The following is a 17,461-nucleotide window of genomic DNA, read 5'->3' as shown; positions in this document are numbered from 1 at the left end:
AAAGGAAAGGGAGAACATGGATGTAGAACAGTAAGAACAGAGAAGCTTGGAAATAAACAAAAGGGCCAGATAACTTTAATAATTTAAAACTGGCAAAGAAACTGTGTGAGTATTCATATGCTTTGAACTTCATTTTCTCTCAGATTACAGCCATAAACTTCAGTGTAATTTAGTGGGATTGCATTTGATAGAACATGAGCCCATGCATAATTGTGAAGAGAATGAATAATAAAACATGACTTTCATTTTTATTTTATTTTTTTTCTAAAAAAGTCTGGAAAATATGGCATTTGTATTCAGTTTATTTTGCTGCTACTAAAAAAGATCTAATTGTCGACAAACTGAATAAACTCTGACCAATTTCCTGTGACTGCTTAAGAAAATATTTACACGCTGGCCTCTCAATCTCTTAAAACATTGGGATATTGTTTCACAACCAAACCCTGCTTCACCCATCTTGTTTTTTCTTTAACTTTGGAGAATTTCTTAGTCTTCAAATTTTGACCCTAAGCACATTTAAACTGTTTTGTTTGGGGGGAAAATGCAATTTTTGGGGTTTTCACATACTTTCAGATGAATGTGACAAAAAGTTTTAACATCTGATGCCTTCATAGAAAAGCAAAATTTATAAATTATTCTCAGTTACACTACTGATGAGGAGACTTTTAAAAGAAGTTGGTTGCAATGGAAAGTGCAAACGTGGGTAGTGAAGATTGGTAATGGCCCAATATTTCTCTGTCAGCAATTTTAAAATGTATTTATTGCCAAGCACACACATTGCCGGCATGTAGCTGCATTTTTGTAGCCGAGCCAAAAGTTGACTAAGAATTTAAGTCATATGAGGTCATGTCCATGCCGCTACAATTAAAAGGTGCAGCGGCTTCTTGTCATACAGGAGTTAGCATAAAATGAATCAAATGCAATAAATATATCCATAAAGCTTTTGTTACTATATGCCAGTGGAACAAGACATTTTTCCCACCTTATAAGTTAAAATGTCATTTTCCACTGACAGATTATTTTACTTAAAACCAGTACTTTTACAACAATATTAAGAAATTATTTGCTTAAAGCGAGCTTCTATGTCAGACTGAAAAGTTACATGCAAGTTAGTTTTGTCTAATACAAAACAATTTCAAGTGTACTGAGATATTTGTACTAGAAAATACACCAAAAATACTTGGTAAAACTTTGCGTTTCTGCAGAAGGTGGAAATGTAAATATGATTCCTGCTCTCAGGAATCACTCAGTCACCAGTGACTCTTTAGCCAAAAGATGATAAATGAAAAAAAAACTAACAGATGACTATTTCAAGAATGCAAGTGTGGGAGTCAAGTTGTGTCACATCACATGATGTCTCGCTTGGATTTTACAAGCCAGACTCGAGGGAAGAATAAAACCTTTAGGACATAACGGAGGATTCCTCCGATATGAATTACTCACAAGAGGACAATCATTTCTTACAATAGGAGCCTATTGTTCATACCTTCTTTCCCTAAGAGGAAATCCAGAAAGTGGTAGGTGTAGGCCACTCCAACTTTAGTCTCCACTTGAGGCCGTCTTAGGGTGGAGTAGATGTTGCCAGGGCTACGCCTTTCCTCTGTCTTCCTCAGCTTTGGGAGCCTACACCCCATTTCTCTGGAAAGATTGAGGAGAAAATAGTGCTAAAAGTACTTTAAAAATCACCAAGAACATTCAGAGAATTGAGGCAATAAAGCTGGAGAGAACGTCGTTACGATTTCTAAATATAAACAATGTATTTGCACTTTTTGTGGAGTGTGATAGTCACACACAAACAAAACTGCTATTGTTCATATGCCACCTTCAGCTTTGAGAAACGATGTGTGAATCAAACTGACACGTTCCAACCACACACGCACACACACAAACTGAAATATGAGCGTGTCAGCCATTACCTACTCGCCGGGCTGTGATACGGGCATCTCCTAATCAAATAGGGCTGATTGAGAGCGACATGTTTGATCAGAATGAATTAAAGCAGAAATGAGAACGATTTCCTGCCCTGTCAAGCAGAGCGACATGAGACGACACGGACAGGGAAGAGGAAAGCAGAAGCAAAAAACGTGGAGGATGTCGAACAGATAACCCATTTCTATGCTGATCCGAGAAATATGTGATAATATGAGGCTTTTTCTAAATGGAAACACTTGAAAATATCTTAAAAGAAGGATTTGGATAAGCCGTTGAATTTCTTTTAGATATCCCTCTTCCTTTGAAATTCAAAAAGCAATTTTTACCTAAGAATGCCAGTTTAAATATGTATAAGCATAGAAAAACAGACAAAAGTAGAGGAAAGACAAAAAAGGAGAGTAAAATCACAAAAAAGGGGGGGGGGGGTAAGGTTTAAATATCAAGCTAATTCGAAGCGACAGGACTGTTACTCTCAAACCATCCCCACAGATACGCTTAATATTTGTGTCTGCACATCTGCATATCTATATGAGATGATGTGTTTGTCTTCCCCAGGGGAAGGTCTATATCTGTATCTCTATATCTGTTCAGGGAGCATGGAGAATGACATGGTAACTCTCATTGGGCCAACTGCATGGACATTAACTCTGCTAACGATCCTAACAGAGCACATTATGCTCTGTGTGTGCATCTGTGTGTATTTTCTGACTTCCAGCTTTGACAGTGCTTTGAAAGGTTATGAAGTTCTAAAAAGAGGGCTGCATCGTTTTCATGCTTAGCTCATCTGTTTTAAACAGGGCACATATTTAAAATTTGCAGTGTAGGAATAATTAGGTGTCATTATTCTTTTAATACAACATGTCTTTCATAATGAGTACAAATGAGGAGAGAGGCAGGGATGGAGTTCTGGTGGAAGGAGAGTGAGACGCTCAGTATGCCTCAGTTTCTTAGCTCTCCTCTTCCTCCCACCATCCCGCTTTTTCCTCTTAAGTTCTTCGGCCATTAGCTCGCTCCATTTCAAAAGTACTTATCAGACCCAAACATTAATCACGCCTTTTCCGTTTAAGCTACTTTCTGCTTCTTTCTATCATCTTTGATTACCCTCCCTCCATTCATCTTCTACAATGCCCTTGATTAGTTTTTAGTAAACAATCAATTTGAGTCTGAGAACCCTACAGAGATGATGTTCTTTCCACCTTGTCTCCATCTCCATCTCCATCTCCAGAAGGGATACAACAATCCTCTCAGAACTCTCAAGAGGTCTGGGTCTTCTCTGGAGTCTCCATGTAGCGTAAAGTGCCCTGAAAAGATGACCACAAAGGCAAACTGGTGGATCAAGAGCTTAATTTATAGGCTCATCTCTTTCTTCACTACAACACTACAACAGCCAGGAGTTAGCCACTACTGCTGAGGAGGTCCCAACTAACCTACCCTTATCCTAATCCATCTTATTCTCAAAACAGCAGAACTCCTTTATTTGAGGTAGAGACCAAGCCCTGGTTCAGAGTTCATTTCACTGCACTTCAGAGAAGCTAATTCAAAAAGCAAAGTTCTTGATTTACTGGTTCACCAAAGTTTTGACCCTTATTTATACTCACGAGACACGGGAAATGGATCCCATCCAAAATGACATCTTGCAGACAAGCCACTGTAGGCAAGATGGAATGAGCAAAGTGGTTGTGCTCAGCCTTACATTGAAAACTTCTGTTATCCACAGGGACCTTAGAGTAGAGATGACACTTCTTCAAAGCAAAAAGTGTCAGTTGAGATGATTTGGACATCTGATCAGGATACCCCTTGGGTCCCTCCCTTTGAAAGTTTTATAGCCCTGTCCAAATAGGAAAGCCTCTAGTGCAAACCCAAAATTCACTGCAGAGACTATGTAATCCTGGCATGAGAAAGTTCTGGGATTCAAACTGAACAAGATGGAGAATTTTTCCAGGGAGAAGGTTTTCTGGGTTTCCCCCATTTTACTCAGCTGAATTTCAGAAAAGCAGAAAGACTAGACAGTCTATTCCTACTAATTCTGGATCTTGCTAGCCACAATGTGCTCTTTTGATCACAGAATTAGCCTGTACAGTATCCCACCATGTTCATATCATATCTGTATGCCGATGTTCCTTCGTGGAGGAGGTGGGCTCGAGTAAATGAGGCATTGTATTGCTTTTTTGGGTAGAGCCTGCCAAGGGTGCCATGCTAATCTGGACAACATTTGCTAATCACTGTAGTTTAACACTCAGAAAGTTGAATTACTCCAAGTCCAACCACAGCGCAGAAGGTAAAGCTCTGGTCAACATCATAACCAGAATATTGGGTGTACTGCCTCAGAATTTCAGACTAAAATCAGTTCTTCTCTGAATTGAAAGGCATCAGTAAGGACCATGTAACACTTCTGGTCTGACAATGCCTCAGGATCTCTCAGAATAAGTTGGAGAGTGTTGCTGGAGAGATAAATGCCTGCATTTCCCTCCTTGACTATTTACTTCATTGGCCCATTTTTGAATAAATGCAAGAGAGTGAATGGGGAAGTTTCTGGGAAGACATTGGACGAAAGCACATCCTACAACATTAAACCCTTCTTTCTTTACTGTCTTTAGACAAACGGCAAAAATATTTGCTTTTCATTCTTCACTCCATTTTTAAACACTTTCTTTCAGGTAGCTCTCCTACCAAGTCTGTCCTGAAAACTACTGTATTACAATGTTTCCAAAGAGAGGAAACATGGCTCTGGGTTATGACAACGTTAGCATGTAGTCCTGCTCCCAACATATTATCCTTGAGGGGTTTACTTTAATATGATTTGTCAGCTAAAGGGACAAAAGTTTCATGTGGGTATGTTGAGCAGGATTCATCTCCGACTGGTTAGGGAAAAGGGATTTGAGGTTAAAAAGAGGCTGAAGCACAGGAGAGAAACGATTTTAAATTGTACCATAAAGCAGATATTATTATGCCTCTGAGGTTAGATTTGAATATATGTTGTTAAAATCTATTCCAATCCAAGACACTTAAACTAAATCACTCACATTTAAATATTTCTCTCCATTTCCTTTGCATCATGCAGTATTTTAAACAACTATTGAAATCGCAACTGCCATGCTGCAGATGACAGTTGATTTTGTCTCCCTCAGATGAAAGGTGACTGGTTGTACATCTCGGTTCTGACAAGCCAAGTGTGTCAGTGTTTGATCCAGCATCTCATTTGCTCTTTAATTGTATACCAACAATTCAGATCTAAGCCTAGACCTCGCTTTTAACAGATGAACTCTGTCAGAGAGGGTTAGAAAACATGTCTCTAATTGAACACAACACTGACGTGAAAACATAAGGTTGTAGTGGCAGAGAAACTCGTCTGAGCTTAAGACTGGAGGCCTTTCTGGGGCCTTTTTCTCTGTGAGTTGACTTCAAATACAATCTCTCCCTTACTGTCACACAAACACACTGGGAGAAAAAGGGCGTTGACAGCAAAAAAAAAGAGACCCTTTTGCCAAAAAGGGAGAGACAAGAGTCACAGATGAAAGGAATAAAAAAAAGAGATTGAGGTGAAAGACAGGGAGTAGCAGCGGGCTTCTCATTAGAGAATCTCTTGTAACGGAGAGGTTTTGAAATGGCAGGGGATTTATGTGAGAGCATAATCTGCCTGCACTTTGTCACTGCTGTTCTACCTCCAGTGCCACTTGAGGGATGATGGTTTTACACGAAGCATTATTCTTCTGGAGAGAAAACTGCATATGGACTCAGACCAAAAAAAAAAATCTAAGTGAAATTAGGTTGAACCACCTTTGAGAGGCTGACATACTGAAAAGATTGACATGTTTTTTTCTCCCATCCACTAAGCACTATCTGAAGTCAAAACCATTGCATTCAAAAAGAAAGAACTACATCACATTTTTTTGTATACTTGAATGCAACTTATGACTTAAACTAAAGAAGTTAGACTGGGTGCATTATGTGTCCAGAAGAAATAATGGTGTGAACAGGTAAACAAGACCAAATGTTTTTCTTCAATTCTTTCACTGTATTTTGATGTAAGAGTATTTTAAGAATCTAAATCTACTTTAGTTATATTAAGTGAAAGATGTGATAAATAGATGATGGTAGATGACTTATTATAGATGATGGGCAATATGAATGCCTAGGTGGTGACACACCTGGCCAAGTGAGAATACACAGAATGTGGTGGCTTTGAGACAGACTGACGCCAGAACCTCTAGCTGCTGCTATGTAGCAGCAAAATTCTTCCCTAGCATAATAAATCCCATTTCCAATTTTGTACTATCATTTTTTTTTGTATTTATTTTTCTTTAACATTTCACATTTACATCCTAATATCTGGAAAAATAAAAACAAATTATCTCTGCTATAAAAAAAAATATATTGATTGGAGACTCAATCATATTTCCTGTCTAAGCAAATTCCAGAAAATCACCCATCAGGTTTTGTCTTTTGTAGTTCAGTGTTTTCATGACTGGCAAGAACAAACTGAGAAAAGATTGGTGCAGAATGTCAAGCGGTTGATGGCAGAATATCATACCCAAAAAACTGAGCATAAATCAACAAAAACCATAAAGGCATAAAAGGGTGAAAATATTAGAAAAGCATGGTTGATACAGAGTAGGGACCTCGAAGTCTGGGGTCCTGCAACTTTTAGACGCGTCCCTGATCCAACACTCCTGCGTCAAATGGCTGAATCACCTCCTCAATATGCAGTCATGTTCTCTGGAGTCATGCTAATGACCTCATTATTTGACTCAGGTGTGTTGAAGCAGAAACATTTAAAAATTGCAGGTCAAAAATAGGCAGCAGTGCTTTTTTCTTAGCTAGAAACCTGGTTATGAAACAACCAAACAAAAATAAGAAATAAAAACTGGCTTAGGCACAAAATTAACTGGAACCTGCCTGTTATCCCTCAGATGAGAGCATTGATTATTTAAAGATGCAATTAGGCATGCAGTATATAAACCCACAATTCAAAGATTGTTGCCCTTTTCATTGTACAATCCTCTTTGTGAGATATCCGAATTCAGCTAAATATAAGTCATAAGTTGCATTCAAGTATATAAAAATAATGGTGTTCAGGAATCAAATGATGAAACAGAATTTTGTTACGCTGCATAAAAACAACATGTTACTTGTTGTGTAGAGCATATTTTAGACATTTTTTCTAAAGCCGAAACCCTAGTTAGCAATGTGTCTGTCTTGGTATCCTCGGAGAGGGAATACTTTAGCAGGGAGTACCATCTTTTCAGCTGTGAGATGAACAAGATCCCTATAACAGATGGTTTGACGCCCACAGAGCCCAGCCTATATCTGCAGAAACACACAGTGGCAAGTACTAAAAGATGCTCAACAGGACCTGTTAGATTTTTTTTGGATGCTTTAAAGAAAAAAACAAACAGATTTGATTGTTTTTTGTTTTGTTTTTTTTTTCCCCTTCTCGTTATCTCTAATTGAAAAAATTATATAATTAATTATTTTTGGAAGGGTTTTGGATACATTCCTAGTTTCTTTTGCACAGCATTATAAATTACAATAAAAATTTTATTAGGCTGAGACAGAATCAGCAATCTGTAGTTTTATGGTTCTTGCATGTACACCTCATGATGGTACAGTATTTCACTGCATTTCAAAATCAGAGGTGACAGACCGATTCCTGCGGAGCGGGACTTCCCTCCCACTGGGCTGCACCGAGTCTCAGATGTGGGATGCTGCCATGGATGGAGGGAGGAAATAAAAAGGGGGGCAGTAATGAAATGAGGAGGAAAAGACAGGAGGAGGAAATAGAGAGAGACAGACAGGCAGGGAGCAGAGTGGGTAGCATGTCAAGCTGCCTGGAGGGAGGTGTGATTCCTCCATGCAGAAATGTAGTCACCTCAAACGGTGTTTTAATGAGGCTGCGCAAGGAGGATAAAAACTAATTACGACAGTGATGTATTGGTCTGCCACATAACTTCTTGAACAGCTCCCTAAAAACAAAGCAGCTTAGGCAGAACAGAGAGGATTACACACAAAAAATAACAGGTTATACGAGCAAAGCCATTATATTTAGATTGTACTAATGTAAAATGACATACTGCATATGCCCCCAAGCTCCTGCTGGTCCTTGCTGCACACTGCACATCAGCTTGCAGAAATAAAGCCATTCCACTCTTATCTTGTTTACAAAAACAAAAAAACTCAAATTTGGCTGTTTGCAAATATTTCCAGATGAAGAAAAACACTGACATTCATTTCAGCAGCGCCAACCATCATGGTTAATAGGATAACAGTTTAAAAACCACAGTTAGCAATAATTGTAAAGCAACAAGCCCTGAAATACTACTACAGAAGTAGTTTTTATGACATCACCAAGAAGTAGCTCTTGGTGATATCAAAATATTTACATCAAAATTGGTGATAACCAATATGAATATTGCCATTACAGCCAAAGATGTATTGATTGATGGCTAGTTAGATAGATGCATACCCATTTAGTACAGTGAAAAGTAATGACCACACCCCTCAAACAACTGCATCACTGCTGCATGCCTAAACACATACTCACCCCCCCGCCCACACACACACACACACATACAGAAACAAGTACAAAATGGAAATACACATTGGTTATTAACATCAGCCCAGTTTTACTAATTGAGCCGATCTGCCAGTGTCGACGTTGGTGCCAATGTATTGTGCATCCTAGTTTATTCTATTTTCATAAATTTGTCTTGGTAAGCAGTTTTTGTTTGGGAATATATCCAGGCAGATTGCGTTTAGGTGTATAAGCTAAAACTATAATGTATTTGGTCAAAAAGTATAATTTTTTTGGAAGTTTAAATCAAATCTATAGTTGTTTGTTAGCAACCAAAATGTAGACGCAAGATTGACAAGCGTACCAAACAAAGTGACATGCACTGTGACCAAACTCTTGCGCTCGCAATTATATGTCTTCAGTCTTAATGAGGTTAGCTCCATAACTGTACAGTTAATGAACAACATATAACCCATTTAATGTGATTATGTTATGACTTTGCTTCCCTTTACATATGATTTAAAACAAAAAAAAAATCAAATAAATGTGAAACTCCATTTCTCTTCTGCCTTACAGAAACCCAGTGAGAGCTGCTTCATACGTGTGAGGAGGGCAGCTAGGAAATAAAAAAGGTGCTGAAACTACAAGCGCATAGAAGTTCTAGCTGGAAATTACAGATTCATCTTGGATCCAAAAAATGTTCACAAAGATAAAAAATATGTTGCTGTCCAACATCCAAACATGAATTCCTATCTTTCATCATTTTCTCAGTTCTTAGCTAAAACAAATCTATATGTTCTTTTTCACATACAGATAAAGAAGATTAGTCAATATTTGGAATGTGCTTTCTGGTAGCTCAGTGTTATGTATAGACTGTGGACCTTTTAAAAGTTTGTCATAGATATTTAAAACACTCATAAGAACAAAATTGCTTGGTCTAAATGTGATAGACATTTGTTATAACCTGACAATGTTGTTAAAATAGACGTTTAATGCCAGTGGAACTGAAAGCTGAATAGATAGAATAGATTTCACTTCAGTCCGAGCTAAATGGTTATTTCACCGTTTTTAAAGGCACTGGATTGTTTTTGAGTCGTCTGTAGTTGAAATTTTCATTTACTTGAAGTAGGCCTAAAGTGTTGACACAAAGAACCATCATTATTAAAAGGTAAAATTAAGATTAATGAACACTTGAGTTTAATTGTAAAAGCACTGAAAAATAAGTACCACAGATCAGGTGTTAGACATTTTCACACTAATATTTTCCAACTCAATTTTGTTTTTCTGAAATGCATGTTTTTTTATAGGTATTCTTTTAATATTCTTAAAGTCTCTTCTTTATTGAGAGTCTTATACTGGCCCTTTCATATTGGCTTAGTTGGAAGTGGGCACTTATGTGAAATTTCTAATCGCTAATTGATGGCCCATGCATGTTGTGTGGGTGCAGCCTTGCTTGAAATAGTACGTTGTTGGGCCAGCACAGCCAAGTTCATCCCACATGGCTGTGAAGATCCTTTGATACTTTTTTTAAGCCTTCTTTTAAGACAAGGAACATTGCATCAAAATTGAGTATGAAGAAGATAAAGCATCTTCAATACACCACAAACATAAACGCCAGCAATTTTATATTCAAGTTTAAACATAGATAGAGAGCAATAAAGGGTAGTTAAATGATTTAAGAGATTACATGACCTTTTATTAGTACTTTTATATAGAAAATGAGTCGATGTTAGTTTTGGATTGGAGAGTTTAGGTCAACTGGTGAAGACTTTTGACAACCAGCAAATCGACCACATAAAACTTAAAAGTTTTCTTCAAGATCCTGCAATGGTTTGGTGAAAGACAATTGACAGGTCGCTGACGCACGTGACACGTGCCGGACACGTTCACGCGCGCGCACGCAAGCGGTCACGCATATGCCGAGTTCAATACCTGCGACAGCGAGTGAAGGGCTTTATTCAGTTCGCTCCGCTGCCCAATTACAAGAGGAAAAGCAGTAGTGGAAATGACAGGCTGCTCGGAGATGACGTTAGTTTTATTGTGAAAGAGTCTGAGAATATGCCGTAAGTTTAGCTACCTGTAAAGTTGTTTTTAAACACGCTACGGTAGGAAGGCGATAAAAACATGTCTGTTCAGAATATTTAGGTGAAGTTATAACGGATTTAACTTCGGTAGATAATTTTACTGTAAATCTTCAGCAGAAACCCCTCTCATTAAAAAAAAGAAGAAGCCTAAATAAAGAGATACTCACCCGTTAGAGGTGGTCTCGGTCTGTTTAGGAAGTGGAAAGTGGACCGAGTCCCTCCTCTCGCCCTCTAATGTCTTCACCGTTTGTCCCCGTCACTGCACGTGCGGCTCCCGCAGCCACCGCGATCCAATGGGAGGAAAACATGAATCCCTCACCCAGAAACTACAACTGAGGGGAAGCTCGGCTCATGACAAACGCTCCGTCTGGCTCCGACTGCTTGAGGAGGAGGAGGAGGAGGAGGAGGAGAAAAGAGGGAGGATTATCATCTCTCCTCGCTTTCCTGTTGTCCCCTTCTTGCTGCACCAAACGCTGCAAGGACTGAACGGCCAGGTGACTTATGTGGTTGCATACAAACAGCAGGCAGGTTAAACTGCAGTATTATAACTGAGCGGAAGTATGCAACCGAATATCTTTCTTTTGGATTAGTTTGATTTTTTTTTCACCCCATGTCAAAATTCAAGACTTTATACACTTCTGAAGTTATCCAGTCCCTTTTTTGTCAAAAAAAATTATATATATATATATATATACACACACAAAATGGAAGATATTAAACTTGAAAAAAAATAGAAGGTATGGACGAACAAAGAGGTAAGCCTTAAAAAGTATAACTAAAGAATGTTGAACTGAAACTGAAACAACGGACCAGTGTATGAAGGAAAGATGGAGATAATAGATGAATAGATGGTTGATAAATGGAAAAAGAGACAGATCAGCAAATAAAAAACTAACTAATGGCTCCTGGATGGATAACTTGGAGGATTAGATGGATGGATGATGGACAAATAGATTGGTTGGTGGATGAAAGATGCAGAAAACATGGAAAGATGCATCGTTAGAATATTGGATGATGAATGGAGTAGATGGATGACCAAATGAATGAGTGGTGGCACAAATGAATGGGTTAAAACAGACAAATGGAAGAATAGATGAAGGGATAGATGGTGGAATAAATGGAAGTACAGATGAGTGGGTGGACCAATATGAACTTAAAAGTTTTTCCACACTATTTTCAATTAATACTAAGTTGTTCAGCCTACACGTGAATCCCATAAAGCTATCATTAAGGTTAAATGCATGTTTTTTGGGGGTCTTCTTAGGAAAATTTATATTTCATAAAGGAGCTATCCAGACTAATCCATAATTCAGAAACGTCTGACAAGGGGCTCAGGGGAGGGTGGGCCAAAGGCTGGAAAGGGCACTCTGGGGACCCACAGTCACACAAGCAAGGCTGTGACGAAAACAAAACGCCCTCTGACCAGAAGACGAGGAGCTTGTTGCCAGGCAAGCCTGACTGAGGAGCGGCAACCACCGACGGGGAGACGGATCGGAGCCATGCTGCTCTCGACAGCCACCGAGACACATCCTGCAAGATTCGACACAAAGTTGTGGTAAAAAAAATAAATAAATCAGACAGAATTATGACAAACTGAACTTATTTATTGAACAAAATAATCCAAACCCAACAAAACAAAACTTCAAACAGTGACTTTCTCAGGCTCTCTGAACAAAAATGTCTCAACACAATGTGCCTCCGCAACTCGAGGTCAACGTCCAGAAACTATTCGATGGAAAGAAAAACTGATGTACACCACATGCTAATGTGCATCTATATTAAGCTATGTTTAAAATGAAACTTAAAACCACATCCAGTGCATTCACTTATTAAATGTCTAAAATCCTTTACGCAAGACGTGCAATCAAACCCCCCTAAAAAAAATATATATACATATAAAAATTGTCTGAACTGTGAATAACCCAACTAGTGAAAAACAGACTGTAACAAGTTTTGAAAAACTGTCATTTTCTCCTTTTTTTACCCTAACATTAGTTGATTAATGAGTCAAAGCAAAATGAATTGATGCCGACTGTCTTCGACTGCGAACTTCTGGAGGCACACGACGAACATTTACAACCAAGGACCAAAACAAAAATTACTAATGGTGATGAGGTGTGAGGCCTTTCATTTACCACAGTGACACCCAGTGAAATAAAAAGGGAGCGCAAAATGCCAGAGTGCTTAAAATTTATGATCGTGCCCTTATGCTGTAGGAAAGTTAATAAAGATCTTAATCAGAGGAGCATTAGACCTGACAAAAAAAAAAAAAGAAAAAAATCCACTGTAGAGAACAGATTGTAACAATGTACAAATATACAAACATTCCTTCCTATGTACAGAGAGCCCTTAAAACAGACTGGACAAAAGCAATAAAATAGGAAAAAATAAATTAAACATAATATATAAATAAACAGAAAAAGTGAGATTAAAAGCCTTTCCATTTTTTTTTTGTTTGTTTTCTTTTGCTTGGGACTGTAAAAAAGAAAAAAGAAAGTGATCCCGTGTTTTGGCTGGTATACCAAACGTGCTCTTCTCATCCTTTATAAAAGTCTCTGTGATCTGTGTGATTTAAAAGCAGCCGACCACAGGTCAACCTCACCGATCTTGGTTCAAGTGACTTGGATCGAAGTGGTTCGGTTTACGTTGAAAGCTCAAGAAGTCTGGTGTTAAAACGGCTCTGAAAAAATATTGACGGGAGAGACGAGGGCGTTCTGAAAACAATCTGGGGAGTCAGGATGCTTTCAGATGTCCAGAATGCCAAGATGTCACCATGTCCACATCTTGTTGAAGCTACTGCTGTCTGCATCTGGAAAAGATCAAAAAGCACAAGGAAATGAGCCATTTCTTAAAACTAGAAACACTTTAAGCCTTTACTTCTGTTAATTATTATGACTATGGTTACAGGACAATGAAAACTCAAGTCATTTTTTTATGGTAATTTATTATGTCAGTAGAATAATAATAATAATAATAAAACTGATGACCTGCTACATAAATGCAGTGTGAAACTTAGAGTACAACTTTTATTCAACTTCATCCAAGTTATTTGGTTAGTTGTAAAAAAAAAAGGGGTTTTGTCAAAGATGCAAGAAGCCCAAAAAAATACATTCCTCAATATTGTATTGAAATACATAAATTTATGTCAAATGTTGAGATAAAATAATCCTTTTCCTGGACACATTGCTTACAAAAACACGCAGATGATGCTTTACCTTGCAGAAGGCTCAGTAGCTTTCAACTACAGCACAGTCAACATAGTCTGGACTCCACAATCCACAAAGCTCTAAAAACAGGACTTTGGATCAGAAAACAGGCAGGACGAGTACTTGCTTAAAAATTCCTATACACAACAGCAACCTCTTGTGGTGGGACTGAATATTACAATAAAAACAAAAGAAGTGGGGACTTGGGCAGAAAAAAATTGACAAATACAGAAGACCATTTTGAAAATTTGTTTTGAGCAAAAAGGGTGGAAACAAGTGTTCCCAATACATTGGAGTAAGACAAATAATCACCTGATTGACAGGCCGAGTCCTTTGGTCTGGGGTCCAGGGTGCTGGGGTGTACTGCGTGTTGGAGGTGAGAGAGGTCAGATGTCAAGCGAACAGCAACAACACAACAAGCTCCCTTCTTAAGGAAAACTGAAGCTAGAGAACCTAAAGTATATTTCACAAACAGAAACTACAGTGGAGGAACCAATACAGGCTAAATCTGCTTCGTTTATGCGTCTACCTGGTAGGGGTAGGGATTCTGTGTGTAGCTCATCGGCATCTGTGGAACCATCACCCCGCTGAAGCTGCTGTAGGAGTACGGCTGCTCCAAGAACCAGTAAGAACAGGCATGTTAACAGTTAATGTGGAGAGGAAAGAGAGCGGAAAGAGGAAAACAGTTACCTGATTATACGGGTTGCCTCCGCTGTAGACAGGTGAGGGCTGTGTGACCCCTCCTCCCATTGGTGAGCAACACGCACAGTAGATATATTGGCTAGGACTCATCCAAGGAGCGGATCCAACCAGACGGGATGGTATGGATCCTGAAAAAAAATAATGAAAACAAAGTAAAAACCACACTGAACTTTCGCAAAGGGACACTTTTTATCCTTTTGTAAGTAGTGGGCATTTCCGTTAGTTCTAGATGTTTTTGTCAAGCTTTCACACACTGAAGAACACTGATGCAAAGCGTGAGCAGGATTATTCATGTTTGACTCCGCTAAAGTTTAAAGACAAAGAATTAGCCCCAGAAGTGAAGGTGAAGAGAAATGAACATACGTGGACTCCGTTGCTTCATGATTGCAGGGCCCAGCTTGAGTTTCCGCCCTTTAAAACTGATCTGTTGCTGTAACGGATAAAAATATATATATATTTTCTGCGCATTATGCAGAAAATCTAAATCCTGGTAGTTACATAAAAGGTTAATGCATAAAACATTCACTGACCTCAATGATTGACTGAATGTTGACATCTTCATTGAAATACACAAACCCGTACCTAGGAACACACAGAGCAGTCCGCACACTTAATGATGGAAAATATGAAGCAGAAAACAGCCATAAAATCCATTCACTCATTTCAACTAATAATGTACAGTAGAAAATTGTGCAAACCCTTTAAAGAATGGACCCAACTGTAGGTCTGCGGTTGCATCATTCACCAATATGTGAGCAGGAAGGTCTTAGAGCCAAATGATGTGACTGATGTGTTGTGTTACCACAGGGTGGCAGTATTGGCTACTGTCCTTCTGACATACATTTAGTGAAAGTAGAATCTGGGCTAAACGTCACAAACCTCTCTACAGAGTGGTAAATCAAGTAAAAGTGTAACATTAACACAAAAGGAAAGTTCAGGCTGTGTATCTGTTAGGGAGAAGGGTGTGTTTAAGAATAAAACTTTAAATCAGTGAAACTTACTTTGTACATGTTTTTATATATTAAAAAAAGCAAATTCCTAGTCTTATTGTCTCTACTTAACACAAATTTGCACTAACTCTTCTTCAACAAACAAACGTGTATGAACTTTAGACTACGATTATGACAACACACCTCTAAACATACTCACCCTTTGCAAACCCCTCCACGGTACGTGATTATTTTTACTTCCTTGACATTGCCATATCTTGTAAAGAAGTCCCGCATTTCATTTTCGTCCACCTAACGGTTTAAACGACGAAACAAAAACAATAATCAACTGCTATGGTTTTTAAACACATAATCTTTTGTTAATTGGCCTATGATCATTTGAGATTGACTGTCTAAAATGAATTAATCCCATTGCTGTTTTTTTGACACTATTTCCAAGAAATATAATACACAAGATTATGTTTTTTTTTTTAAATGAAGGAACAAAAATATTAGCCTAAGTTCAACATCAGTCCACACAGAACCATCACTAACCTACATATGATTTCAATGAAATTGAAGTATAAGCGCACCTTCATGTCGATCCCACCCACAAAGAGGGCGTTGGGGGTCAGTCTGCCCTCTGGCAGAATGTATCCATTAGATAACTTCAAAGAAGGTACAGTCTGGGTAATGGTTCTTGGCTTGTTGAAATCCTTGCAGAAAAAATAAAAGTTACATTTGAGATATATGAATGTCGTGTGAATATCACAAGAAACGGCTCGCAGTAAAATCTAAGTCGTTGGAAAGTTTGGAGTCGGGGCTTGTTGACATTTTGAACTTGAGTAGCCAGCTACATTGTCTAACAACATGGCGGCCATGTTCTCGCCTGAAGAAAAAAAAAACCTTTACAGGAAAAAAATGGATGCATGCAAATTCAACCATTTCTTTATTCAATTTTTTATTCAAACAAACCATTATTATTGTAACTAACATGGAGTTTTGTTGTGGAACTTAACGCGCTAGTTTTCAGACGATTACGAATAAAACACACCTCGGCGCTTCCGCAATTGAACGCTCCCGCTTTAGCTCACAAGTACCGACTTTACCACTGCGCACAAAAGGAAACAAAGACACGTCGACCAAAACGTCTGCGCTGTTAATCTGACTTACTTTTTTGGGGGCGAATCTAATCTTAAGTATGGGTTAAATTCGTTTTTAGTCAAGGTAACATTTGCTACTGGAAATATTCCGCCGTTTTTAGCTCGAGCTAGCATCGAGTTAGCTAGCACATCATCGTTAATACCAACAATCTCCAGTCAGCGCGCTCTTTTAAATAATTTATACCTCTAAGATGCATACTTTGTTGTACATGGAGACTTACCATGGCTAAAACGATAAAAACCAATAACTTAGGTTGACCCTCAAGCCGACGACCTGTTGCGTTCTGCCGAGACAACCACTGCACTAAGACTGCACCTCGCCCAAGGCCCACCACGTGACTCAAGATGCTGTGAGCCTTCACGTCAATAACAGTTTTTTCACACAAACAAATATGTAAAATCCAGATTATCGATTCTGAAAATGTGGGGAAAAAACTTTGAACGATCTATCAAATAAAAACGTTTTTCTAATTGTTTATCATAGTGACTTAATTTATATGACTTTTAAATTGTACATTTGGAATAATTTTTTATATTAGGCTATTTAGTAAAAACCTTTTTTAATACCAGATTTTACGTTTTACCTGCTTTTTTTTAGCTGGGTAAACATTAAAACACTTTTTTTTATTCAAAAATGTTTTTTTTATTAGCATGAGCTAATTTATGAATCCTTAATCACGGCTTCAGATTAATTGTAAATTTCAAAATAATAGTCACAAATAAATAAAAGACAAATAAAACTATTTGTGAAATAATATCATTTTCGCTTTACCTATCTAAATGTCGTTTAATCTCAACACCTCGGTTGTAAACAAAATTATTCTTAGGTTTCTATTTTTACAGGCATTCATAAAGTAACCCCAATTAGCAAATATTTTTATATTTATAAAAGTGTAAATATAAAAATATGTATATATAAAATGTATAATTTGAA

General features: G+C 38.0%; 2 protein-coding genes across 2 annotated transcripts in view; both read right to left on the bottom strand.

The window, feature by feature from the left end:
- The window catches only part of rftn1a (raftlin, lipid raft linker 1a), a 41,070-nt gene extending 30,193 nt beyond the window's left edge, over positions 1-10,877 (bottom strand). Inside the window, exons 1-2 of the mRNA XM_055058799.1 lie at positions 10,695-10,877; positions 1,487-1,638 (exon numbers count right to left, since the gene is read on the bottom strand). Coding sequence (XP_054914774.1) covers positions 1,487-1,634 — 148 coding nt within the window. The 5' untranslated portion in view covers positions 1,635-1,638; positions 10,695-10,877. The remainder of the gene's footprint in view (positions 1-1,486; positions 1,639-10,694) is intronic.
- Positions 10,878-12,129: 1,252 nt separating this feature from the next.
- On the bottom strand, positions 12,130-16,846 carry dazl (deleted in azoospermia-like). Its single transcript, XM_055058803.1, has 10 exons — positions 16,749-16,846; positions 15,958-16,080; positions 15,585-15,676; positions 14,966-15,017; positions 14,799-14,865; positions 14,424-14,563; positions 14,263-14,343; positions 14,046-14,096; positions 13,743-13,813; positions 12,130-13,336 (listed from the first exon to the last, which is right to left on the bottom strand). Exons 1-9 carry the CDS (start codon positions 16,749-16,751, stop codon positions 13,769-13,771), a joined length of 654 nt encoding a protein of 217 aa, XP_054914778.1. The 5' UTR covers positions 16,752-16,846; the 3' UTR covers positions 12,130-13,336; positions 13,743-13,768.
- Between the last annotated feature and the right edge of the window lie 615 nt (positions 16,847-17,461).

Source organism: Poeciliopsis prolifica, unplaced genomic scaffold (genome assembly GCF_027474105.1).
Source record: "Poeciliopsis prolifica strain line A6 unplaced genomic scaffold, Auburn_PproV2 SCAFFOLD052, whole genome shotgun sequence".
In the NCBI taxonomy this organism is placed as follows: domain Eukaryota; kingdom Metazoa; phylum Chordata; class Actinopteri; order Cyprinodontiformes; family Poeciliidae; genus Poeciliopsis; species Poeciliopsis prolifica.
The sequence above is the reverse complement of the archived record's forward strand: the minus strand, read 5'-3'. Positions and strand labels throughout refer to the sequence as shown.

What these genes read in the sequence shown, in the direction of transcription:
- dazl (XM_055058803.1), bottom strand. An exon ending in CATGAAGCAACGGAGTCCAC is followed by an intron (nt 14,564 to 14,798) that starts GTATGTTCATTT and finishes ATTTTTTTTCAG; the next exon opens with GATCCATACCATCCCGTCTG. An exon ending in GAGGCAACCCGTATAATCAG is followed by an intron (nt 14,344 to 14,423) that starts GTAACTGTTTTC and finishes TTCTTGGAGCAG; the next exon opens with CCGTACTCCTACAGCAGCTT.